Source organism: Microcaecilia unicolor, chromosome 3, assembly GCF_901765095.1.
Source record: "Microcaecilia unicolor chromosome 3, aMicUni1.1, whole genome shotgun sequence".
Lineage (NCBI taxonomy): Eukaryota > Metazoa > Chordata > Amphibia > Gymnophiona > Siphonopidae > Microcaecilia > Microcaecilia unicolor.
Window position 1 is genome coordinate 389,194,398 of NC_044033.1, and position 26,940 is coordinate 389,221,337.

Sequence of the window (26,940 nt, forward strand, 5' to 3'; positions counted from 1 at the left end):
GACTCTGGGCAAGTCACTTAACCCTCCATTACCCCAGGTACAAATAAGTACTTGTATATAATATGTAAGCCGCATTGAGCCTGCCATGAGTGGGAAAGCGCAGAGTACAAATGTAACAAAAATAAAAAATACCCCCCCCCCCCCCCGGCAAGTTACATCCGCCATCCTCTGCTGGACCGAATGATCCAGGTCAGAGACATGCAGCCATGAGAGTCTGTGCATCGCTATACCCTGAGCAGCGACTCTGGATGCCACATCAAAAGTATTGTAAGCGCCCCTGGCCAGGAATTTACGACACGCCTTCTGCTGCCTGACCACCTGGCTAAAAGGCTCGGTCTGCTTTGGAGGGAAGGCATCAACCAAGGTAGACAGCTGCCTTACCGAGTTCCACAAGTGAATGCTCGTGAAGAGCTGGTAAGATTGGATTTGGGCAGCGAGCATAGCGACCTGATAAGTCTTCCTCCCAAAAGAATCCAAGGTCCTAGCTTATCTGCCTGGGGGCGCCGAAGCATAGTCCCTAGTACTCTTGGCTCTTTTGAGGGCAGAGTCCACCACCATGGAATTGTGGTAACTGAGACCTCATCAACCCAGGTTCACTGTGGATCTGATACTGGCAATCAGTCTTCTTCGGGATCACGGGACCAGACAGAGGGAACGACCAGTTTCGCACAAGGACTTCCTTGAGCACCTTATGCAAAGGGACCATCACTGCCTCCCCTTAGGTGGCGGGGTGTAGTCCAGGACCTTCAGCATCTCAGCCCTGGGCTCATCGTCCACTTCCATAGGGAGTGATATGGCCTCAGCCATTTCCCGCACAAACGAGGAACAGGAGAGGCTCTCAGGAGGAGAGTCTCCTTTCAGGTGGAGGGGAAGGCAAGTGCTCCTCCTCAGTGTTGAAAAGTACTTCCCTAAAGGAGCTCCGAGACTGAGCCTCCTCCAATGCCGAATCAAAATGGCACAGCAGCCCTTCTAGAAGCTCTGGAAGAAGGGCCCGGATGCGCTCGTCAAGAGCTACCATCAGAGAAGGCTGGGGGGCTGGTGGAGCAGCTGGAGGCAGAATCCATGGAGGCTCGGGAGCAGGTACTGGGCTGCTAGGAGACCGACGCATTGGAACCTCCTGTATCGAGGGGGGAGCGATCCTCTCGGCGCCGACACTTCTCGGGTGCCGACTCTCTCGACGCCCCGGAGCTCCCGGTACTGTGTGTCGAAGGAGAACGATGACGGTGCTTCTTCGCCTTCACTCGACGCCTGTCATCGAGACTCCTCGGTAACGATGAGGAAGATGTGGAATCCTCATGCCTCCTCGGGGCCGGGTCCGACGAAGGTCGGTCCCGGGGGGCCTGCATAACAGGAGGCCTCAAGGCAGGTGGAGACCCACTCGACGCCTCACTGCTCCCAGCGCGAACTGGTCTCTGAGCAGCCATTACCTTTGCTTCCGACGTCGATGCTCCTGTCGATGTCGACAACCTCAGTACCGATGTCGAAGGACTGGACAAAGCCCCAAAAAGCTTTTCTCGTTGGGCTTCTCAAGACGCCTGGGTCTGTTTCTTCATACGAACACACAGACTACAAGCGGCTGGGCTATGGTTGGGCCCAAGGCACTGGATACATCAGGCGTGGGTATAGGTACCTGAGATCATCCAGTTGCATCAAGTACAACGTTTGAAGCCGCTGGGTGTCTTCGATGACATGGAAAGAAAAACAGCTTCGGCAAAATCAAATGACGCACAAATGATTGTGCCAAAAAGAGAAAGCACAAAAAGGGAGTAAACTCGACCGCGGGGCCCAAAGGCCGACCTTGTCGAAAAGAAAGGAAACTTTAAAGGTGGCAAAAAGAAACAAGAATAACAACAAAATAAAGTGAAAATAAACCGAAACTAAGTCGCGTAGAGAAGTTCTCTTCCTGGGCCTGAATGGAGTGCAGCAAAAACACTGCCGCACCTTACCATGGAGAAAAAAAGAACTGAGATAGCATGCTCGCGCGGCGGACAGGAAGTCGTCCGCATGCGCGGTGCGCGCCAGAACTCTCTGGCAAAACCTTTTGTTTATTTTGGTTGCAAAATTTCCGATTCCTGAGCCGCCGCGGACGTCTACCCTACTACCTATGTGAGAACAATCAGCCTGCTTGTCCTCGGAGGAAGTTCAGTATCCTGTTTCCAACAGTGACCAATCCAGGTTACAAGTACCTGGCAAGATCCCAAAGCAGTAAAATAGATTTTATGTTGCTTATCCTAGAAATAAGCAGTGGAGTTTCCCTCAAGACCATCTTAATAATGGCTTATGGACTTTTCTTTTACGAAGTTATTCAATTAAAAAATAATACAGAAACATACACTACATCAAAACATTCAACATACAAAATGTAAGGGCACCAAATAGCAGATGTGTCTCTTCACAGTGTATACAAAGACAAAGCAGTACATGCATATAGAGCTCAAACCCAACAGATTCACTTAACAATAAAAATAAAGAGAATATGTGGTCTGTGCAACATTGTGATATCTATAAAATATTCAATATATCATAAAAGAAGTGGTCTGTGCAGCATGCACAGTCACAAAACAGCATGCTCAAGACAAAGTTACATCATGCTGTAACATACCAGGTGTAAATAGCCCAAAAGTATATAGCACTCCTCTAGATCGAGGGCACAGCTCTGTAACCAAGATAAATATATAATATAATTCATGATCATATATCCAATCAAATCTTGTACTCATGTCAAAAAAGGAGAGTTAAAAATCATACCAGCATCTCTTCATTCAAATCTCACACATGAGAATGTGGCACAACACCGCTATTCAGATAGAAGTAGACACTGTAAGCAAATTAAAGCAGCTTTACCAAAATTCAAAATAATTCTCTTCAACTTGCAAATATAGCAATTCTTACCAGCATTTCCGTAGCACAGCTCACGCCGTTTCCTGGCACACCTTGAAGCATGGGTCATGTGGGGTTTTTTTTTTAAATTTATTTAAAATTTCTAGTCTGCACTATCGCCAAAAGTTCTAGGTACATTACATATCTAACATCAATAATTTAAGGCAATATTAAAACATCGTTACTCACAATAACATATCATTCACAACATTACATTAAGAGCTGAACCCTTGCTACATGACTAGCATAAGATAATATTTAATTAATTTCATCCATGCATGTCACCCCTTCCTATTTGTTCAGCCTTTTTCACAAGCTTGCAGGAATAGAAAGGTTTTAAGTTCTTTTTAAACTTGTGAATCCTCAAATTTCTCTCAGCTTTATGAATCGAGTGTTCCATAACATTGGACTTCCTGAATAAAAAAAATCATATTTCTATACTCCTTAGTCTAATCATATGAAAAGATGGTACATTCAATAATACCTTATTTACTAATCTTAAAAATTGCCTTGGTTGGTAGATATGTAACCTTGTTCTTAGAACAGTAGATACATGACCAGTCAATATTTAAAAAAAAACAAAAGATTTTAAATTTTATCCTACACTCCATCTGACTATATTGCACAGACCACTTACTTATTTTATAATATACTGAATGTTTTGTACATATCACAATGTTACACAAACCACATATTCTTTAGTTTTATTTTTATTATTATGTGCATCTGTTGGATTTGAGCTCTATATGCACGTACTGCTTTGTCTTTGTATACACTGTGAAGACAACACATCTGCTATTTGGCGCCCTTACACTTTGTATATTGAATGTTTTGATGTAGTGTATGTTTCTTTATTATATTTTAATTTATTGTATTTTTACCCCTGAAGCAGCCCTTGTGAGGGCAAAACATGGACCACATCGGGTTTGTGTAATAAAGTTGGCTTTGGACCTGTTTTTAGGTTCTGCTGTGTTTTGTGCGTTGGCCAGAGCTAGAAATCACATCTGCTTTAAAAATGAAAAACATTTAGAGCATGGCTTATGAAATTCTTTCAACTACTTTGTGTGTATGTGCATGCATGGGTATGTGTTTGTATCTGTATTGCATAGGCGCCCCGTATAAGAGGCTTGGGGAGGCTAAGCCTCCCCAGCCCAACCGACCGTGAAGTTTTTCCCCTGCTGCCTCCACCCCGCGAGGTGCACGCTTCCCCGCTCCCCAGCCATGTCCTCGATCATCTCTCCCGTCTGGTCTGCCCTCGTTTCCTTCCTGCCCCCCCCCCCCCCACGCCATACCTTTAAATATTATATTTTCCTGGAGTCGCGGGCAGCGCCGGCATTGAAGGCATCAGCAGGCTCATCTCGGCTCCAGCAGCCTTCCCTCGCAAGTCGCATGATGGCTCCACCCTCTTCTGACATATTCCCTGTTTCTGCAAGGGCGGAGCCATCATGCGACTTGCGAGGGAAGGCTGCTGGAGCCAAGATGAGCCTGCTGATGCCTTCAATGCCGGTGCTGCCCGCAACTCCAGGAAAAATATAATATTTAAAGGTACGGCGGGGGCGGGGCAGGAAGGAAACGAGGGCTGCCTATCGGGGAGCGAGGGCAGACGGGAGAGATGATCGAGGACCTGGACATGGGTGGATGGAGGGGAGAGGAGAGGGCAGGGGAGAGGAGGGTTGCTGCACATGGTGGATGAAGGGGAGAGGAGAGGGCAGGGGAGAGGAGGGTTGCTGCACATGGTGGATGAAGGGGAGAGGAGAGGGTGGTTGCTGGATATGGGTAAATGGAGGGGAGGGGAGAGGAGGGTTGCTGCACATGGTGGATGAAGGGGAGAAAAGAGGGCAGGGGAGAGGAGGGTTGCTGGACATGGGTGGATGGAGGAGAGGGGAGAGGAGGGTTGCTGCACATGGTGGATGAAGGGGAGAGGAGAGGGCAGGGGAGAGGAGAGTTGCTGGACATGGGTGGATGGTGGGGAGGGCAGGGAGGAGAGGAAGGTTACTGGACATGGAGGGGGAGGGAGGAGTGAGGAAGGAGATGAGATGAGGGAAAAAGAAGAGAGTAGAAAAACAGCAAATGGATAAAGAAAATAGGCAAAAGCTGGATCCACTGGACAGTCAAGTCTGCAGAGGACCCAGCTTTTACTTACGGATGTAGGACAAGAAATGAAGAAGAAAAATCGGAAAGTAAAGAAATAAATGGAAAGGAAGCCCTGAAAACGGAGTTAAGAGGACAGATAGCAGCAGAATCGGATACTGGGCCAGCACAATCAGAAAAACAAAGTCATCAGACAACAAAGGTAGAAAAGATCATTTTATTTTCATTATAGTGTTTGGAATATGACCACTTTGAGAATTAGGTGTTCAACATTAAAAGTTTATATTTATTTACTTATTTATGACATTTTATCCCACATTAAACATGAATTAGGGTGTTTTGTGGCTCTACATGAGAATTGTGATATGATCCCTTGTTTCATATTGTTGACGGTCTGCATTTTCCGTATGGGTGGTATATTGGTGTATTAGGTTCTGCCCAGTGTAATATTTATGGTACAGTAAGGTTCTGAGTGTGTTTTTGCACAAAGTTGTGCATAGTGTTTTGCAGTTGAGAGATTGTGCTTAGAATATGCTTTGAGCAACCACTTTATTCTTTGACATATGATACATATCTAAATATCTAAATTTAATAAAAAGGTATTAATTGTGACTTTTATTTTTATTTATTTTTTTCTCTGTGTGATCAATTATGGATTTAAGCTCCACCCCTGGCCCCACCCCTAACCCTGCCCCCTTTAGCCTCCCCAAACAGTTGGGCCACCGACCGCCTATGCTGTATTGCCTTTGTAATTATGTGTGTTCTCTGATCTCACTCATTGAAGCACTGCATCTGACAGCAGGGAAAAATCATATGGCCTATCCAGTATGTCCATCCAAACCAAAAGCCCAGTCCCTACAATCTCCCCCTCCCTTCAAAAAAATCTTTAGTGCTTGTCCCACGCTTTCTTGAATTCTGACAGTCTTCATTTCCTCCACCTTCACTGGGAGGCTGTTCTATGCATCCATTACCCTTTCTGTAAAGCAGTATTTTCTTAGATCACCCCTTTAGCTATCACACCGTAACCCTGTGTTCCAATGCTTCCTTTCCACTTAAAAAGGCCCGACTCCCATGTATTTATACCTTAGGAATAATTTAAATGTCTCTTTATAGAGTCTCAATTCATGGATGAAATGATGGTGCCCGAAAGAAGGATAGTTTTGGAACTTGACAAAATTTGAGGAAAAGTAAAGCTTATTTTGAATGGATTTTCTCCACCTAAATCAAGATGGAACCAGGCTGCTTGAGGGAAAGCTGATAACTGCTCAGGAGTACATGGTTCAGAATAAGGTATCTTGAAAACATGTTAGCAAAACAATGAAGTTAGGATAACCGACTAGAGAGGCTATAGGAAAGGTGAAGCAGCGAAACGCAGATCATCTAGTAATAGACCACCTTATTTCCCCAGGGCCAGGAATACATAGAAAGCCTGTTGTGAATAATGAAGTAGTATATCGGTTGATAAGAACAATCAGATGATCAGATTAGGGGGCTGCTCTCTTTTGCCCCACTTGTCCTAGACACCTTCATCATCCACCCCCACCTCATAATAAGGAGCTAGGCCCATGTGATCATCTTGCTGTGCCTCTTTTCCTTTCTCCCCAATCTTCATCATAAAGTTGCTCTACATCTTATTCAGAACCAGACTGCGCGTTCTTGGTACTAGAGTATATATGTAGTTCCTACTCCCCCCCCCCCCCCCAAAAAAAAAAACCATGAGAAACTTCTTATTTTTGGAAGACCCAAATGCCGCCTGCCTCCCTATCATCATCATCATCACATACAACCTATTCTTCCAGAGCCAAAAGATGGTGGCAACCACTGCAGAGCTTTAGGCAAGGCAGATGATTTAAAAGTATAATCTATAATCCACAGGAAGCCAGCTGAGTTCTTTAACCAGTTTTATATGCTGTGTTTTGATTGTTGTATTTGTTGAATATTTACTTTATTGTAATGCCCTGGGCTGTTTATGAAAGGGGATATCAAACATTAATAAATAAATGACACTAGGTCAGAAGGATGACACTGAAACACAATGATAGCACTTAAGCAAGAACATATGTATTGTTGCAATATCAAATCTGAATCTCTTTTGTCAATAAAAGAGCCCTTCCATTGCCAAAATTACCAGTGCAACTCCAGTTAACATTAGGTTCACCAGAATTATTACATTTTAATCTACAAAGAGAAACTAGTTTTGTACTGTCGTTGGTTCAACACAATTTCAGTATAATTATAAAAATATATTTTAAAAAGTAAGAATACCTACCCGATTTTGACACTCTAACTTCACTTCTTCCTGAACAGGCTTGGGCAATGGGGTTGGAGATGAATGGCATGGGTCCACTTGCTCAGTCTTTTCCACTTTCACTTCTACATCCTCTAAAGACAGTCTGGATGTTGCTCCTAGCTCTTTCTCATCTTTGTCTAAAAGGTAGCGCAAGAGCTGATGGTCCTTAGTTTCCTTTTTCTTTGTTATCTCTGGTTCTGATTTTATCTCAGAGGTACCCACTGGTGTTTGGCTTGGGGCTGAGGCAGACACTGTCCCACTATCTTTTCTGTCTTGCTCCAAAGACATAGTGCTGATATCAGAAGGACTGCCTTCTTGTAAAAGCCGATGTAAGATTTTGTGACGTTCTGTCAGAGAGCTGTGAGAGGAGGGGCATGAATTATTTGAAGAGTTACTAGACCCTGAATGTGAGGTAACCGTGCAAGATAATACATCTCTACAACTAGTGTCTGAATCCACATGCCGCAACTGTTGCTCTGCAGTTGTAGCCAAAAGCTGTACCAATTTGTGGCTGGGAGTAGCTGGAGAGTTTCTACTATCCACTTCAGACAGTCTGTCACTGCTGTGCCGCAGGCCTGAATCCAGCAACTTGCCATCACTAGAGCTGTTGTCAGACTGAATCATTTCACTAAAAATTGATGCAATTTCCTTGGTGTCTTTTTGCTCCATTTTCACTGGCTGCACACACAGCCTTCCAGGAGAGTTCTGAGAGTTTGCCTGCCGCAGAATCGGAGATGTGGAAAACCCTACAGATGTACCAGGACCTTCATTAAGCCCTTGCAAAGAATTCAATGGGGTATTTGAAAAAGGTCTGTTACTGTTGCTGCAGCCACTGCCTGCCAAACCTACTGGAGATGTGGTGGTGGAAAACCCACTTGGGGCACTGGGTCCATCATTAAGCCCTTGCATGGAATTTAATGGTGGATTTAAAAAAGATCTGCCACCTCCTGACATGTTACAGCCACTTCCGGTCATGCCTACTGGGGAGTGCATAGTAGGCGAAAAAGGATTGCTTGACACTCTAGGCCTTGTTACCAATCCTGGACTGCCCCGAGGCCTTGGAGACATGAACTGTGGTGGGCTTAGTCCTGGGCTACTCATTGGAGAACTGAGGTTTACATGGTGATTACTATTCTGGGGACCAGTTTGTCCCTGGTTTAAGGCAACACTGGCTCCTAGCTGATTCCCAGGTGAACATCCATAGCTTGTCTGGCTGACAGAGTTGCTGATGCTGTGCAGGCCAGGGCCTGGTTGCTGGTTTACTGTGGTTGTCAGGCTGTTGCCAATGGACAGGGAGGTAGTTGATGGAAAGGTCATACCTTGAGCTGGGGAAATATTAGGATTTACAGAGGGACTTAGGCGGGGTAGTGTCATTCCAGAAATGGTATTTTCTTGAGGAGAAAGTGGATTCTGGTCCCTAGAGAAAAAACAAAACAGAAAAGTAAAAATATATCGATAATTCAAGCTTTTACAAAATTAATTTAATTATGCAGCTTGATTCTAAGCTCTTTTAATCCATCAGAAGCAGCAATAAGAACATCCACACAAATAACATTACATGAATGTTACTGAAAGAGAGAAATCAAATACATTCTGTGATCAGGAAACAACAGCCTAAAAGTGCTACAGACCACTGTAACTTGGCAAATTCCAAGTTATGTTATGGAAGTGAAAGCTATATCAGTATGATGTAAACAAACTTCTGACAAAATTAAGAGACCTATATCTAATTTTTTTTAAATAGGGAAGCAAACCCACATCTATAAAATGGGCAGCAAGAGAGTCAGTAATCAGACTACAAAGAGGGAGTAACAGTCCAAACTTACTATCCAACCAGGAGGATCGATCTTCTAGATAGTAATTTTTTTTTGTTACATTTGTACCCCGCGCTTTCCCACTCATGGCAAGCTCAATGCGGCTTACATATTGTATACAGGTACTTATTTGTACCTGGGGTAATGGAGAGTTAAGTGACTTGCCCAGAGTCACAAGGAGCTGCCTGTGCCTGAAGTGGGAATCAAACTCAGTTCCTCAGTTCCCCAGGACCAAAGTCCACTACCCTAACCACTAGGCCACTGAATATGCATGTGTAATTTCAATTCCAAAGAGCAGTTTTAAAAATTTCAACAGATGATTAACTTAGGGCCCCTTTTTCCAAGCTGCTGCAAAAGGAGGCCTGCGCTGGCGTCAGCGTGTGTTGCGTACCGAGGCCCCCTTTTAAAACAGCAGGTAAAAGGTAGGTCTTTCTTCTCTTCCGGAAATGGCCAAGTGGCAAGTGAAGCACTTGCTGCACGGCCATTTTTCTTTGGGGGGGGGGGGGGGGGCCCTTACCACCACCTATTGAATAGCGGTAATTAACACTGAGTTTACACTAGTGCTACAAAAATAAAAATATTTTTGTAGCACCAATATGATGGCACGCTGAGAGTGGGAACTACCGTCAGGCTGCTGCGGTAGCCCGGTGTTAGTTCCTTTTTAACTAGCACTAAGCCCGCGTTGGGCTTACCGTCGCTTTGTAAAAGGGTCCTATAGATGGATAAGTGATACTGTGATGCTCAAACTATTACTGGTGTGGCCTACAAGGAGCAACAGAAATGTAATCTACATTTTCAAATATCCCAGACAGTATAGACTAATTTTTCACATGCATCACTAGAGAGAGAGAACTTTTTCTTGACAGAAAAACTCTGAATTCTTAGGGCTTTTCAAGATTGCATTGTCCATTCTTTGGTTGTTATGTAATTTCAAACTATTATGTTTGTTCCCCCCCCCCCCCCCCCCCAAACCATATATTTAATCCACAGTAAGTACAAGAGTTAAAACAGACACAGGAAAAATATAGAATTATCCAACTTAACCAACCTCACCCACCCACCCACCTCAACCCCGTCCCACCAGCACCTTAAGCTGTCCAATAGTGTTCCATCCAATGATGATTTAGCTAGATTCTTGATACTGTAACGCCCCTAGTGGTTGGTAGATGTTATTACAATTTTGTCTAACTTTTTGTCACTGTGTCGATTTTCTCTGATAATTAACCACTTAGGGGTGCCACAAAGAAAAGTAAGTGTATTGAACAATTTCCTGAACCTTTTATAGTTTTAAGCAATTAGACTGCTAACATTGAGCCAGTTTCAATCGTTTGTTTACATTTTTATTGCACAAAAATGTTAATAGAATAATTCTTAAATATGTTAAAACTAGATGTTAAAAATACGCAGCTGCATTAAAACTTATTCAAAGTGCTCTAGTTGTTTAAAGTGTACAATTAATAATAAAGTGTTATGATGAATTGCACAAATCAATTTCCAATTACTCAACAATTTCAGTTTAACAGTTTTCTTTCCTACAGCTATTCCTAGCTTGTCAGTGCTCGTTTGAACTGTGTACAACAGCCTGTTTAAATACTTCAACTTTTATCATTTTAACCATGACCAAGGACATTTATCAGATAAGCATTTCTATGTTTAATTAGCCCTTTTACTTAAAGTTTAAACTTCTCTATTTCTTAACTTTCTTTTAAAAGAACTGATCCTTTATAGTTCTTTTATATTTTTCAGATTCTACTGCCCAAACGGATGTCAGGATTACACAGTCCTCCCAGTTAAGTGTTTAAAGCCTTTCCTCAGCCCTAACTAAGTCCCCAAAACGTTGTTATGGACCCCTTATCATGTAGGTGTAGTTGCCACTTATCTGAACCCTTTCTTGACAGAGCTTTGGTCTTGCTTGCTGCTCCTGCAAAGGATGATCACTGACATCTTCAGGAACCAATATACCTTTGCTTTAAATAAATAATTGGGAAGCAAAGCTCTATACCTCCCTGTATCAGTACTGAATAGCTAAACTGAATTTTTGATCACTGTGGGTACTCACTTTTCCCTGCAAAGTTGTCCTGCCTTTTTCACTGTGGTCCCTATGCTATAGGAGCCTATACTGCAGATGACTCGGCCCACTCAACAGTGCTGTACTCAGTCAATGTAGCAGATCACTTTTACTTCACCTGCTCTTCAGTCCTGACACACTCAGTTAGGACCATGAGGTACTGGCTTTTTGATCACATGCAGTGCTGCATCAACTGTCACAATGCTTACTGCACAACCTTAACTCTTGTGTGAATTTTGCCTGTAATTAAAACTTTCAGCGCACACACACACAAATTCAAACTGTCTTCAGCCATAAGCTGATATTTTCTTTCACATCCAGGCTTAGCTCAAGTGCAACACCGAGATATACAAAACAAAGCACTGCTTGCAATTTTTCCTAGAGCAATTATTTTCCATGCAGGACACTACCACTGTCTGTTCTCTGAATTGCTCCAGCTCTCTTAACAAATCATTTTCAGATTTTCCTTAAGTATTTTCCCTGTTCACTCTCACACATGTGCAAACACACATCCAAGCTCTTCAGCTTCTGATGCTCCTCTGTCAACTGTAACAGCTTTCATTGCCAAAGAAATGGGGACTTGGCTGACTCCTTCAAGCCAATCAAACGCTGGCACACAGAATATTTACAGATTTTTTTTTTTTAATGGAGCCCTGGCAGAATCTCCATTTTGAACCTCCTTTTGCCATTAATTTCTTTGGGAAAAATGTATTTCTTCATAAAACACAGTTAACATTACACTCAATCTTAATAAAAACTACGTGGAGGGGCATAATCTAACGGGGCGCCCAAGTTTTCCTGGGGTCGTCCTCGCAGGACGGCTCTGTGAAGGGGAAGGGAAACCCGTATTATCAAAACAAGATGGGCGTCCATCTTTCGTTTCGATAATACGGTCAGGGACGCCCAAATCTCAACATTTAGGTCGACCTTAGAGATGGTCGATCTTAGAGATGGTCATCCCCGGTTTTCCGCGATAATAGAAACCGAGGTCGCCTATCTCAGAAACGACCAAATCCAAGCCATTTGGTCGTGGAAGGAGCCAGTATTCATAGTGCACTGGTCCCCCTCACATGCCAGGTCACCAACTGGGCACCCTAGGGGGCTCTGCAGTAGACTTCACAAATTGCTCCCAGGTGCATAGCTCCCTTACCTTGTGTACTGAGCCCCCCCAACCCCCCCCCCAAAAACCCACTCCCCACAACTGTACACCACTACCATAGCCTTAAGGGGTGAAGGGGGGCAACTATATGTGGGTACAGTGGGTTTGTGGTGGGTTTTGAAGGGCTCACATTTACCACCACAAGTGTAACAGGTGGGGGGGGGGGGGGGGGATGGCCTGGGTCTGCCTGCCTGAAGTGCACTGCACCCACTAAAACTGCTCCAGTATGACATCTGAGGCTGGCAAAAAAAAAAATAAGTTTTTTTTTTTTTTTTTGGGGGGGGGGGGGGGGAGGGGAGGGGTTGACCACTGGGGAAATAAGGGGAGGTCATCCTCAATTCCCTCCGGTGGTCATCTGGTCAGTTCGGGCACCTTTTTGAGGCTTGGTCGCAAGAAAAATTGGACCAAGTCGGTCAAGTGCTCGTTATGGACACCCTTCTTTCTTCCATTATCGGCCGAGGACGCCCATTAAGCACGCCCCAGTCCCGCCTTTGCTACACTGCTGACATGCCCCCATGAACTTTGGTCGTCCCCGCGACTGAAAGCAGTGGAGGGCGCCCAAAATCGGCTTTCGATTATGTCAATTTAGGTGACCCTGAGAGGACACCCATCTCCCAATTTGTGTCTGAAGCTGGGCGCCCTTCTCTTTTGAAAATAAGCCTGATAGCCATCTATATCACATCAAGTAGAATCCCATCCATGTTTTAAAATTTAAAAACCACTGTCTATTACCATAGCACATACTGTAATTTTGCCAAAATTTCCAGAAGGGATAAATTATTTTTGACATTCACAGGCACAACCATTGGAACTAAAAAATTCACATCAAAAGTAGCATTTAGGCGCTCTGCACTCAATACAACAAAAATAAACACTATAAATAAATTTTATAAATTCTAGCCACCTGAGCCCACTTAAAGAGGACCTCAGGACCCCCAACCACAGAAAAGAATTTTAAACCAATGCTGAAAAGCCAGAAAAATAACCTACCAAAAACGGTTTAAAAACTAAATAAAATAAAATCAAGGCCCAGAGATGCTCCTCTGGTGGTCCCCAGCCTCCAATTTGGTCCAGATGGATCTCCTACACCACCAACGGAAACTTGCAATTTCCTGCAGAAGCCCATCTCAAAGCATCAAACATTTAGGCCCTGGCTTCTGTTTGGACCTACTGGAGCTCCCGGGCACACAATCGTGCATGCACCAGATCCAGAAGACCCATTCTGCATGAACAGGAGCTCCGGTGGACCAGGCCCAAAGCTGGGCACCTTCCTCCCGGTTCTCCCTCTGTCTCTATTTGCAGCAGCATGCCTATTCATGCCTGCCGTGTTTTTGCTGCTCCCTGCCCCAGGACTCGATCTGGACCCGAAACAGATCCCAATGACGATGGAGCCAGCCTGGGCCAGGAACACCCCAGACCAGTTCTCCAACACTGGCCACCAAAAAATATTAAAAAGCAGGCCAAAACAGCCCAGAGACCATGCTGGAGCCAGGGGTGCACCCCGAACCAGCTCCCAGCACTGGCCACCAATAAAAAAAACCCTGATATTCGGCCAAAAACGGTCAGAAATGGCCCTAGACCGAATCGGAACTCAGGTAAGCCCCATGATGGGGCAAAATCTCTAATAAATTTTAAACCTGTTACAATATACAGCCTTTCTATGGTACAAGAAAAGTGGTTTACATATTATATACAGGTACTTTCTCTGTCCCTAGTAGGCTCACAATATAAATATTTGAACCTGGGGCAATGGAGGGTTGTGGTTGCCCAAGGTCAAAAGGAGCAGTTTTATTGGAATCTGTTGAGACCCTTCATTCAGCAGGCTACAACTGATTAAAAAAAAATATATTGCATCATGAGATCTGATTCAGACAAACAGGGAGTAAAAGCATTATGTTAATATATTTTCCATAAGATCTCAGTCTAACTCAGAAACAAGAATATCAAGAAGTGTTCTCACCTTCTTGGCCCTTTTCAGGATGGACCTGACTACCACATTAAGGATATTAACTTGTCTTGTCATATCCCTTCCACTGCCAAGCTGTGATACTTCCTGTCTGCTTTCTTAGCAAAACGTATGGTATGGGGGGGAGGGGGGGGCTTCCTAATCCCCTTTTGTTCATCCTACAACAGAGGGAAGATGGTTGTTGCCATCAACTCCTTAGGAGTATCTACAAATATTTGAGTTTGAGAAGGGGTATCTAGGGTTCATCTACAACCTAACTCAAAGGGAATGGTCATCCTTCTAATAATATCTAGAAACAAAAGGCCTTCAGGTAGCCTCCTAGCCTGATGCACATTTACCCTCAAAAGTGTACTTCTCTGATATACATGTATGGACACAAGACAACTCAGACTGTTTGAGAACACCAATTCAGATGTAATCTGAAAATACACTGACTCTAGAGCCAAAGACCTTTATAGCCTAAAACTTGGCTTCTGGAGCTTCAGCACTAAGATTAATTGCACACATGGGTAATAGGACAATCTCACAATACTAGGCTGGATCAGCACTGAAACACAAGGAAAACTGTGGTGCTTCACTGGCATGTTGAGGGAATACTTGGCAATCTTCCTATCCAACTGCATATCCTGAGAAGTGCCAATGATAATAGCATACAGGTCATCCATGTAGTACAACAGACATCTACTCTGGTTCTCTAGATGCAGCTATCAAGGTCCCAAAATGGCATTCTAAAGATTCTTGGGTTATCCATGCATGGATGGCAGAACTCGTAACCTGGTGATGCTCCTTAGGATGACGTAGGACCTGTTGTATCTATAGGCTCATTAAGCCGTGTATTAAGAGACAAACTGATGCATCATGTCCTCCATTCAAAGCTTGCTATCACTTTTTGTGGCTTTTTGCATAGGCAGTTAGAGCCCTGAGCTTGGCTAGGGCAGGAATAATGAGATTCCTCAGGCTATCAATGAACTATGAAGTGAGAGAGGCTGATGACATTACCTGTGCTATGTGGTCTCCAGTAGTCATTTCTACTTTGTGGTCCTCTTAAGGGGACTTCAATACTAGGTTCAAAGATGAGGACAAATTCACAAGTAAGGAAAGCTCCAAGCCACTCTAGAAAACATCTTTGAATAGGCATCACAAAAGGTGTCAATGTGCCCTTCTCTCAAACACTTGTAACAAACTTTGTAATGGTCAGTACTAGATATCTTCTGCTTGTACTTCAAATTGAAGAAACCGACTCGCTTCTATGATTAGATGGGGAAAACTGATGAAGGAAAGTTTGAATTAGGATATTTTGCTTTTGACAGGAGTTGATCCAAAGAGGTGAACATTTTTTGTTACTTTAAATCATTTTTTTAAAACTAAGAAACACAGACAACCAGTCTCATAACTTCAAAATGGTATCGGATCAAACAATGGCAACAGGCTGTGTACAATTATCCTGAGTGACAGTCTTTCCTTACTAATTTGTACTAACCCACTCTATTCCCTTCCCTTCCTTCTCTCATCCTACAGTGCTCCCTCCTCAGATTAGGAGGCTGAACACTTATGTCCCACCTATCCTCTTCCCTCCACCTCACAATGAGGAGCCACCCCATGTGAACTTTTTGCTTCTTCTTCTCCTTCCCCACCAATCTTCATCACAAAGTTGCCCTACATCTTTTTCAGAACCAGTTCTTCGCACTAGTGTATGGAGAGGCATTTTTGAAATGACATCTAAGTCCAACTTTGGACGTTTTAGATAAAATGTCCAAAATCAAAGCCATATAAACAGAAAAAAAGACATTTTTCATAGTTTTGAAAATATATAAACATATGAAAATAAAACGTCTGACAGAAGCCAAATAAAGTGTTCTCATACAACGACCATACTCAACATAGAACATCCATCGTGCGTAGATGTCCCCGCAAGTATTAAAAAACATGTGCGGTCACGGCAGAACGTCCTCTGCACGTGGAAAGCATTCATATAAAAGGCTCTGCATGTGGAAGAATGTTCATTCACAAAGCAATATGTCAAGGTGTGAGCCCAATTACAGTGTCCCAGAGATAAAGCTCCTCATTTAGCTTTGCCTAAGGCACAGGTGTCTTTAAATGGCATTAGCACATGCCCCCAGGAATGTCTCCATAAGGACCTAAGAACCTTCATAACAGACACTCTGGCAACGTTAGTGTCCAACAATGACTACCTCCTCCCCCACCCATAACAGCCCCATGAATGTACCAGCACGGGACATGGGCAGGGTACAGGCACTGAAGTCCTCCTTCTGTTGCAGCACATGTAAAAGCTCCCTCACCAATCACAAACAGAGCTCTCCTTTAACACCTCTGTCCCAGATCAAGGCCTCAGGTTGCAGCTACCCTCCCTGCAGTGTGGCTGCAATATGTGTTGCCTCCAACTCCCTATCTAGGAGATGACATGGAAAGGAACATAGGAGGGAGTAACCCCTTGCTCACCCTCCATCAGCCACCAAAACCTACATTGCAACCTCTACAGCAGAGGACATCAAAATGTTACCATTTAAGTTGAGCTTCTTTGCCATTACCCCTTCTCAGATTCATTTCCCTTGTTGTAGGGGATCAGGATGGCGGAGTTGAGGAGTAGCCTAGTGGTTAGTGCAGCGGACTTTGATCTTGGGAAACTGGGTTCTATTCCCACTGCAGCTCCTTGTGACTCTGGGCAAGTCACTTAACCCTCCATCGGCCCAGGTACAAATAAGTACCTGTATATAATATGTAAACTGCTGTGAATATAGTTGGAAAAAAAACACAGAAAGGTGGTATATCAAGTCCCATTTCCCTTTCCTGAAATAGTCAACAAACTCGAACCCACAACCCCAGGTACCGTAGTCCCAACCCAACTCCAAACATGTTGCTGAGGAAGAACTGGGCACTGCCAATATATCCTGCATGTCCCTTACCAGACCACCTTCTGGGATTTCCATCTCATGGATCACACACCTCAGGCATATCCTCCAGGAATCACCACTGACAACACCTTTCCCCATCCCTGGCTCACGAAAGCCAGCTGCTGAACTATGCAAGCCATGCAGGATGTGCTGATGTAAAGGGCAACTCTTTTACACACACAGTGCAGCAGCAGGCCCCAGAACAGCAGGAGGCACTAGAGACGCAGCAGGCCCTTGTTGACCCGGGGGAATGGGAGATGACTGGAAGAGGACAGAAAACAGCAGCACCCCCTCCCCTCTGGACAACACAGCAGCCTTACTGCACCTCCTGCAGCAAGTGGCTGCCATGCAAACCCACTTGCTGCAGGAGGTTGCTGCACTGAGGCAGCAGATGGGGGCACAGATGCTACTCCTGCAAAGGGTGGCAGAGCAGCAAGCCCACCCTCAAAGAGGGCCAAGTATAATCTTCTCACCCACCACTTTCCATATAGTTCCCTGTTTGATAATACAAAAGTTTCATAGTTTTTCCATAACAGGCTCTTTGTCTCTACTTTGTGCATAATATGTTGATGGCCTGAAATGCAGGCTGACTGCACTTGCGCTGCACAGCCCATGAGAAAGGAAGACTGGGTAACAAGGAGGGGGACAAACACCACAGAAGAGGAGTGTGCAAAGGACCCTTTGTGTGCACAAGCATAGCAACTCATCCTCAATGTCAAATGCTGTGCCGCTGGCCAAGGCACCAATGATCCCTGTAGCAGAGAAAGGCCCTGTAGGAATCCCAACTGTCTCCCTCCACCCCACACACTTCACAGCAAACCTCCTAATCAATCATGCTTTTGATCTCAATTAGCCCACGTTTTGGTGATATCAACTGGCTTAAGGCCTTCACCAGCCTGTGATATCAGTTTTACTAGGGTGACCCACCACAGCACCAGATACTGGGTTCCTAAACAACCCTCTGGGGGGGGGAGGGGGGGGGAAGAACATGCTTGCAGTCTCCCTCTCAATCCATTCAGGCACCTCATGGCTGTAGGCTATGTAGTAGTACTATTACTACTAATCATTTCTATAGTGCTACTAGACATAAGCAGCACTGTACACATTATATACAGGTAATTTCTCTGTCCCTAGGGGGCTCACAGTCTAAGTTTTTTGTACCTGGGGCAATGGAGGGTAAAGTGACTTGCCCAAGGTCACAAGGAGCTGCAGTGGGAATCGAACCTAGGTTGCCAGGATCAAAGCCTGCTACACTAACCATTAGGCTACTCCTCCACTCCAATGTGGTATGAAGGCCTTTTATGAGCCCTATCAGGGGGTCATAAAATTAGGCCTGCTAGGTCCTGGGAGCAGGCTGATCCCTTAGTTGGTGAGATGAGCAAGACTACTGTCAGAGTCATGTGTCAGGAATGTAGCCACTGGATGCACATGTGTTTGAGAGATTACTGGCCTGGGACCAGGCAGGCCAATCTCCCTGCCCTCTTAACCCAGCTTGAGAACAGCTCCACCTCCAGACACCCTACAACCCCTCAGTTCAGCTAGTGCTATCGGGGAAATAGGGACAAGTCTGTAAAGTAGAAGCATTAAGGGCGATGATCTCTAAATGTGGTTACAGTGATGTGGACATAATTCAAAGCAGGTCATGGTATGGGGCAGACTGACTACAAACCTCGACATACAACTCTATACCTGTCTGTGTACTGAGTTGGGGGTAAGGGCATCAACCTTTCCTACAATACCTATGCTGCCTTTCCTACAATACCTATGCTGCCAGCAGAGATGTGGTGTCATCAAATACTGGAGTTGATGGGGCTGCATGGTCTGTGAAACTTTGGTGCCCACCTGGCATGTGTTTCCCCAAGTCCAGCTCCATGCTGGAGGCAGGAATCTGGGTTACATCACAGGTGTACCATGCCACCGATCATACATTCATAGGTGTCCTCCTGTCCATGCTGGAGGCAGGAATCTGGGTTACATCACAGGTGTACCATGCCACCAATCATACATTTATAGGTGTCCTCCTGTGTCCAGGTAGAAGGCCAAGTGTACAGACTGTGGACACAATTAGCCTACTCAAAGCATTTTCCTGTCTGTTCCTTACAGCCTGCATCAAGAAACTAGCCCCATTAACCCCCCTGACCCTGCAGCCCACACCCTGTGGACACACACCATAGAGGTGCCCAATATAAAGGTCTGTTGTTTCACACTAGCAATCCGCCTGGTACAAACCCACAGATATACATAGGCAGTGCCTACACTACAGTTTAGCCTCTGTTCAGCAGGCGACCTTACCCACAATCAACATGGCTGATGGCCAGGAAAGTCCTGTCAACAGCTGGGTCATATTTACACATTGAGAATTTGTTAGCAATGGTATACATTAGTGAGGAGGAAAGGGAAAACAACCATGTACAACTGTGGGAGATACCTACATTAGCCAAGAGTCAAAGGAACTATGATACATGTTTATTTTATCACACTTGCAAACAGGTACTGAACAGCAAAGGAGCTTGCCCATAGGAATAAGTAGCCTCGATCTGGGATTGGCAGGGCATAGCCCAGGGGAATAATGTAGGCACCAGGCTGGGGATTTAGAGCACGAACTGTAACCAGATGCCCTCCCCACTCCCCATGACATATGCTCTTGAGCCTGTGAAAAGCCCCACCTGGGGCCAGATAGAAAAGCAAAGGTTCAAATTTGCCTAACTATGGAGGATTGTAGGAGTGTGTTCATTGCTCTAGAAATGACAATCAGTACATACAATGGTCCCCCCCCCCCCCCCCCCGAACCCTGGGAATGGGTGGTCACTTGAGAATAGGCGACTGGGGTTCACCACACAAATAGGGATGGAGCCTACTGGGGAGACACATGAAGTGCAAAGTGAGAGCACAGCCACCAGATGTGGATGCCCGTGAAGCTGATGAAGTGAGATCTGAATCTTGAGAAAAGACACAAGATGGGAGAGCCCATGACCCTGAGAGAAGAAGAGAAGATGGTGCACATATCTATTCCCAGGGTCTCTCCCCCCCACTCCCGCAGGCAGCCACAACTGAGTGTCTAATTGAGAACAAGACATCTGTATATAAGCTAGTATATCATAGTCCACTGCTGTCCCTTGTGTTCCTGCTGATCAGTGCCCATGCTCTATCCTGTCCTGCATCCAGGTCCTGAAAAAAGCAAGGATTCTTTGGTTAGCAGATACATAGGGCAGAGGATGTGTCAGGTCAGCTGCCTAGCAGAAGGGCAAGAGTTAGATGAGAAGTCAGTGCTTACCTGCAGAGTAAGGCCATAGAAGAGCCCAGCCAGCTTACAGCTTCCTAAATGCTAATAATAATAATGCCTCAACACATCAGAACAGTCTGAGGAGATAGGTAAATGTGGCACTAGTAAACTGTGCTGTCTGTTCTGTGTCATCCTCTCTTCAACAGGTGGGGGTCAGCCAACAGTGATATCACTCCCATGTGTAACCCCAGTTCACAGGTAGTTGGGGGAGAGGCTGGGAAGGAACACCAGAAGACATGGTAGCAGTTGGTGCACAGATTAGGATCCACTCTGCTAGGTGGTAAGACAGCATCTGTAACTATCATCTTTTAGTGCCTTCCACTCTCCCATTCCTCATCACCTGTGGGCTGGATGTGCACATGGGTAGTTATGGACAGGAATGCTACAACACAGTGGCGGGTTAGGCAGTAATACAAACAATTCTTCCTTTTTCACTATGCAGGTGATGACAGTGACACTGATGGTGAGGCAGGCAACCAACAGCGTTAAGTACCGGAAGCAGAGGCCAAACCACTGCCAGCTGTGCACTCACTGCTGTCAACTGGGGCCCAATGGCAGGGAGATGTGTCCCTCTAGGGGCCATCTACATGGGAGGAGACACAGTGTCCTCACCCCCAGAGGCCTTTGTAGACCAGCAAGACCAGGCTGAAGAGGCCAATGAGGGGTCAACACGGGTCCACTGGGAAACCTCTTGGCAGAGAAAGCAGCTCCTTCGCCTGGCCAGGCAGCTCCTGACCCCAGAATGTACAGCTGGCAGAATACTGGCAGCAGAAACTGCAGCTGCTCCAGGCTATGCAAGAGGGTATCCAGGGTCTGTGTCAGGATCTCCAGGCCCACATGGAAGCCCTCTCCTCTGCTGGGGTCACACAACATGCAGCTACTCCCACAGCTACAGAGGAGGCCACCAGACGCCAACCACCAACACCACCATCCACCTCAACTGGGGAGCATCAGGCAGCTTCCAAGGTCTGTCAGCTGGGACCCTCATCACCTCAGGACAGTGGGCCAGACAGAAGCCAACCAGCATCAGGCACCATATCAGCTCCCATCCTGGGGCCTGTGCCAAGGTCACGTGGAGGGGCATAATCGAAAGGGATGGCCAAGTTTTGCTGAGGACGTTCTCGCAAAACGTCTTGGTGGTGGGGTGGGGAAACCCGTATTATCGAAACAAGATAGACGTTCATCTTTCATTTCGATAATACGGTCGGGGACACCCAAATCTTGACATTTAGGTCATCCTTAGAGAATGTCGTCCCTAGACTTGGTCGTTTCTGATTTTTGGCAATAATGGAAACCAAGGACGCACATCTCAGAAATGACCAAATGCAAGCCCTTTGGGTCATGGGAGAAGCCAGCATTCGTAGTGCACTGGTCCCCCTGACATGCGAGGACACCAACTGGGCACCCTAGGGGGCACTGCAGTGGACTTCCTAAATTGCTCCCAGGTACATAGCTCCCTTACTTGTGTGCTGAGCCCCCAAACCCAGTACTCACAACTGTACACCACTACCGTAGCCCTTACGGTGAAGGGGTCACCTAGATGTGGATATAGTGGGTTTGTGGTGGGTTTTGGAGGGCTCACATTTACCACCACATGTGTAACAGGTAGGGGGGGGCCTGGGTCCGCCTGCCTGAAGTGCACTGCACCCACTAAAACTGCTCCAGGGACCTGCATACTGCTGTGACGGACCAGAATATGACATTTGAAGCTGGCATAGAGGCTGGCACAAAAGATTTTTAAAGATGTTATTTTGAGGGTGAGAGGGGGGTTAGTGACCACTGGGGGAGTAATGGGAGGTGATCTCCGATTCTCTCCGGTGGTTATCTGGTCAGTTCGTACAACTTTTTGTGGCTTAGTCGTAAGAAAAACACGACCACGTAAAGTCATCCAAATGCTCGTTAGAGACGCCCTTTTTTTTTCCATTATGGGTTGAGGACGCCCATGTGTTAGGCACACCCAAGTCCCGCCTTCACTATACCTCCGACACACCCCCATGAACTTTGGTCATCCCGCGACGGAAAGAGTTGGGGACGCCCAAAATTGGCTTTCGATTATACCGATTTGGGCGACCCTGTGAGAAGGAAGTTTGGACTGGGGGGAGGAGGAGAGATGCAGGCAAAGGCAACACTAGGTCTGAGTCTGTGTGTGGTGGGGGAGGGGCAGGAGGGAAGAGAGATGCAATCACTGTGACTGGGCATCTTTTCACTCCCTCTCCTTGCTCTCCTCCCTATTCCCAGACTGTGTGCTGTCTGCATCTCATCTGTGATTCACAGATGAGGAATGCAGGCAGTATGAAGGCAGCATACAGTCTGGGGAGGGAGGGGGGAAGGGTAGGAGGGAACAGAGGTGCAGTCACAGTGGTGTGGTATGGGGATGGGCAGATGAGGACTACAGAGGAGGGAAATGCATTTTTTTTTTAAATATGGTTCTGCGAGGGAGTCTATAGGATGCTGTCATTTCCCCTTAAAGATATTCCTTCACAGTGTCAGAGACACCTTAAAACCCATAATCCTGACCAAGGGGAAGTGGCACTGGAAGGATGTAGCCAGTAGGGCATAAAAGCCCAAAGCACAGCTAGATTAAGGAGGCCCAGAGGGAAGCAGGGATGCCCAACTGCATTTTCCTCCACCACCTATATGTGAACTACGTCTGCTACATCTCCCCCCCCCCCCCCCCCCCCCCGTGAATGGAACAGAACCCTTACTCTATACTTATTAATATTTTCTTTTACCTGCACCCATTATGTGGCTCCAGGTCTACCCTTGCTCACATTACTAAAAGTTCCTATAGTTACTTCCTAAAACGTAAAGGGCTGAACCAGCAGGCGAGAATGAGACATTCCTGTTCCAAGATTCAGTGGATGCTGCTGACAGGGATCACAGCTGCATAGGAATATGTGCTACATAGAAGATAATATATGTTACTTAGTTTCTATTTTTTATCATCTCTGTGGTCACAAACCAATGTCAATATGGAAACTTCTCTTACTTCAATTGTGCTGCTGATTTGCAGAATAGGTCTTGGTTCCGTGAATCCCCCATGCACCAATTCCATCAAGAACTCGAGTGCTTATTAGCTATTGTGATTTCAACAAAGAATAAAACAGAATTGCAATCTTCTATTTAAAGAAAACCTGCTAAATGATTATGATCAAATATTATTTATCCAAATCTCCTTGGACAGGTTTCAAGGTATATATATTGGTCCTCTGTGAACAAAAGAGGTGCATGACTAGCTATTCCTTTCAAGGCATCCCTGTGATATTTTAAAAGTATAATGTTTACTAATAAGAATCGGTAGGACTCCAGGGTTTCCAATTCTCTTACTATACTCTGCCTTTTATGGACTTCTGACACCCAAGATGTTTTTGTTTTAATCCCTTGGCTTTCTCAAATTTGATAGAGAAATTTAAAATCCTACACAACATGCCAGGTTCTACAAAAACAAGGTAACATTATCAGGATTTATTTACCACCTTTTTGAAGTAATTCACTCTAGGAGCTATGCAGCAAGAACGTCAAACATAAGTAATAGACAATTAAATCAGTAAAAATATCAAAGTATGGCACAGTATGCAACATTGCAATGCCAACACAATACACAACAAAATATTTTAAAAGACAGAATAGGGTGTAAATAAAGATGGAACATACAAATAGATTAGAGTAACAGGAGAGAAAACAAGGGGACTAATTTAAAGAAGATATTTCTTCCATTAAAGGCCTGGTTGAAGAGCCAAGCTTTCACCAGCTTCTTGAAGTAGAAATAGCCTTGAGAAACCTTTCAGGGTTTGCATTCCAGAGAAGGCTCGCTGGTGGGTATCAAATCATGTGACGTCCTTTGGAGAAGATGTAATTAGGGATGCTCCATGGGAGGACCTTAGTGACCTTGGAGGTGTGTAGCGGGAGATTCAGTTCTTCAAGTACTTGGGGCCATTTTCTTTAAGGGCCTCGAAAGATCAGACATAAGAGTTTTAAATTTAGCCCTGTATTGTACTGGTAGCCAGTGAATTTATTGCAAAAATGGTGTGATGTGGTCGTGTCACTTACAACCTTCTATTAGTCTTGCTGCAGCATTCTGAACCAACTGGAACTGGTGCAGACCCTTTGCAGTCAGACCAGTATAGAGTGCATTTACAGTAATCTAGTCTTGTTGTTATCATGGCATGCACAATCGAGACAAGATTTGCCTTCTCAAAGTAAGGAGAGAGGCAGCATAGTTGTCACAAATAACAGAAACAGCTCTTGAAGGTTGCTTGGATTTGGGGGATCAGACTGTGTTGAATCTAGCTGTATGCCACGGTTCCTGACTTGTGAATTGAGGGGGGAGTTCGTACTTCCCAAAAGACATTCTGAAGTCAGGTAGGTGCCCATTTGTGTTAAGGACCCATAGAAGCTTGGTTTTACTTGGTTCAGGCAAAGCTTGCTATGTTTAGCCCATTCTTGAACTGATATTAGACAGGTAGTCAGTTTATTCAGGGCTGTGGGTAAGTCAGTTTCATCGGCTATGGAGTAGCTGTACGTCATCTGCGTAGATGTAGAACTGAGTGTCCATCAACCAAATTTATGTATTTATTTAATCGCATTTATAGCCCACCCATTCAATCATCTGAGCGGGGTACAAAAAACAAACACAGTAAAACAATAGCAAACATACTACAATAGCATAAATAGGGTCATAACTCAACCCACCTAAAAGCTACCAAATGCTTTACCAAACAAAAAGCTTTCAGTTGTTTTCTGAATAATTCATAAGACGACAATTGCCTCAAGCAGGAGGAAGAGCATTCCACAAACTCAGGCCAACAACTAGAAAAACCCGGGCCCAAAGTGTCTGCAATCAAACCACATGCAATGAAGGAATATTCAACAACATCTGGCAAGCACAGGACGATACAAGTGCAATCTCTACCCCAACTCAGAAGGTGCTTCATCATGCAAAACCTTAAATACCAATACCAACAATATGAAATCAATACGCCACTCAATTGGTAACCAATGCAATTCCTGCAACCGGGGAGTAAAATGATCAAATCTACTAGTTCTCAATTAACCAAGCAGCTGAATTCTGTGCTATCTGCAAGGCCTTCAGCATGGTGCGTGGCAAACCACACAAAAGAACATTACAATAATCAAACCAAATCAGCACAACTAGTGGCTTGAGGTAAATATTAAACAGAATAGGTGACTGTATCGATCCCTGTGGTACCCCCACAGATCAGTACGTATGGTGGCAATGATGTGATGCTGAACAGTATGGATTGCTGCCTGTCTGATAGATTGGATGTTAATCAAGCAAATACTGTTCCATTTATACCTGTTTCTGCACCAAGTCATGCTAGCATGACATTGTGATCCACAGTGTTAAAAGCTACTGAGAAATCTAGCAGTTCTAACACCATGACAAATCCCTGGTCTCTGCATATGTGAAGATAATCTAGAAGGGATATAAGGACCATTTCTCAATTGGATTGATTTTATTGCTGTCTCAAATACCTTATTGTCTTCTCAACATAGTTTTAGAAGCTTTTATAGTACAGAAACCCTGTTGATCGAGCTGGTGTCACAAGTGAAAACAGAGTTAAGTAAAGGCAGTCAAATTTGATGTTTCAGTAGCATTTGACATTGTTAACCATGATTTTTTATTATGTAGGTTATCAGAGATGGGGATTTCTGGTGTGGTTTTACAAAGGTTTGAGAAATTTTTGAGAAATAGACGATATAGAATGTTGAAAGAATGGTCTCCTTTGAGCACTAGATTTCTCCATGTTTCTCCCTTATTGTACAACATATATATGAGTACATTGATTGTGATTCCATTGGACTCTGATAAAGCAGGCTGATTCTTCTCACATGTGGGTCGGCATCCATGGCGGCCCAGGAAACGGCAAATTTTTTCAGAGCAAAAATAAAGTTTTGCCAGAGCCTTCTGGCGCGCAGGCCGCGCATGCGCGAACGACTTCCCGCCCGTCGTGTGAGCGTTCCCGCACAGTTTAATCAAAAAGCAAATAATAAACAAACAACAACTCCAAAAGGGAGGTGGGTGGGTTTGTGAGAACAATCAGCCTGTTGTCCTCGGAGAATACCTGCTACAGGTAAGTATCTTCGCTTTCTCCGAGGACAAGCAGGCTGCTTGTTCTCACAATTGGGGTATCCCTAGCAACCAGGCTCACTCAAAACAATGAACATTGGTCAATTGGGCCTTGCAACGGCAAGGACATAACATAGATTGACCTGAAACCATAAACAACTAACAGAGTGCAGCCTGGAACAGAACAAAAATGGGTCTAGGGGGGTGGAGTTGGATTCTAAACCCCGAACAGATTCTGCAGCACCGACTGTCCAAACCGACTATCGCGTCGGATATCCTGCTGAAGGCAATAGTGAGATGTGAATGTGTGGACTGAAGACCACATTCCAGCCTTGCAAATCTCCACAATGGAGGCTGACTAAGTGAGCCATTGACGCAGCCATGGC

General features: G+C 45.0%; 1 protein-coding gene across 5 annotated transcripts in view; it reads right to left on the bottom strand.

The window, feature by feature from the left end:
• NCOA1 (nuclear receptor coactivator 1) overlaps positions 1 to 26,940 on the bottom strand; it is a 660,387-nt gene that overhangs the window by 226,218 nt on the left and 407,229 nt on the right. For all 5 annotated transcript variants that reach the window (XM_030198687.1, XM_030198689.1, XM_030198688.1 and 2 more), the window contains one exon: positions 7,241 to 8,678. In XM_030198687.1, the coding sequence (XP_030054547.1) occupies positions 7,241 to 8,678 (1,438 nt within the window). The remainder of the gene's footprint in view (positions 1 to 7,240; positions 8,679 to 26,940) is intronic.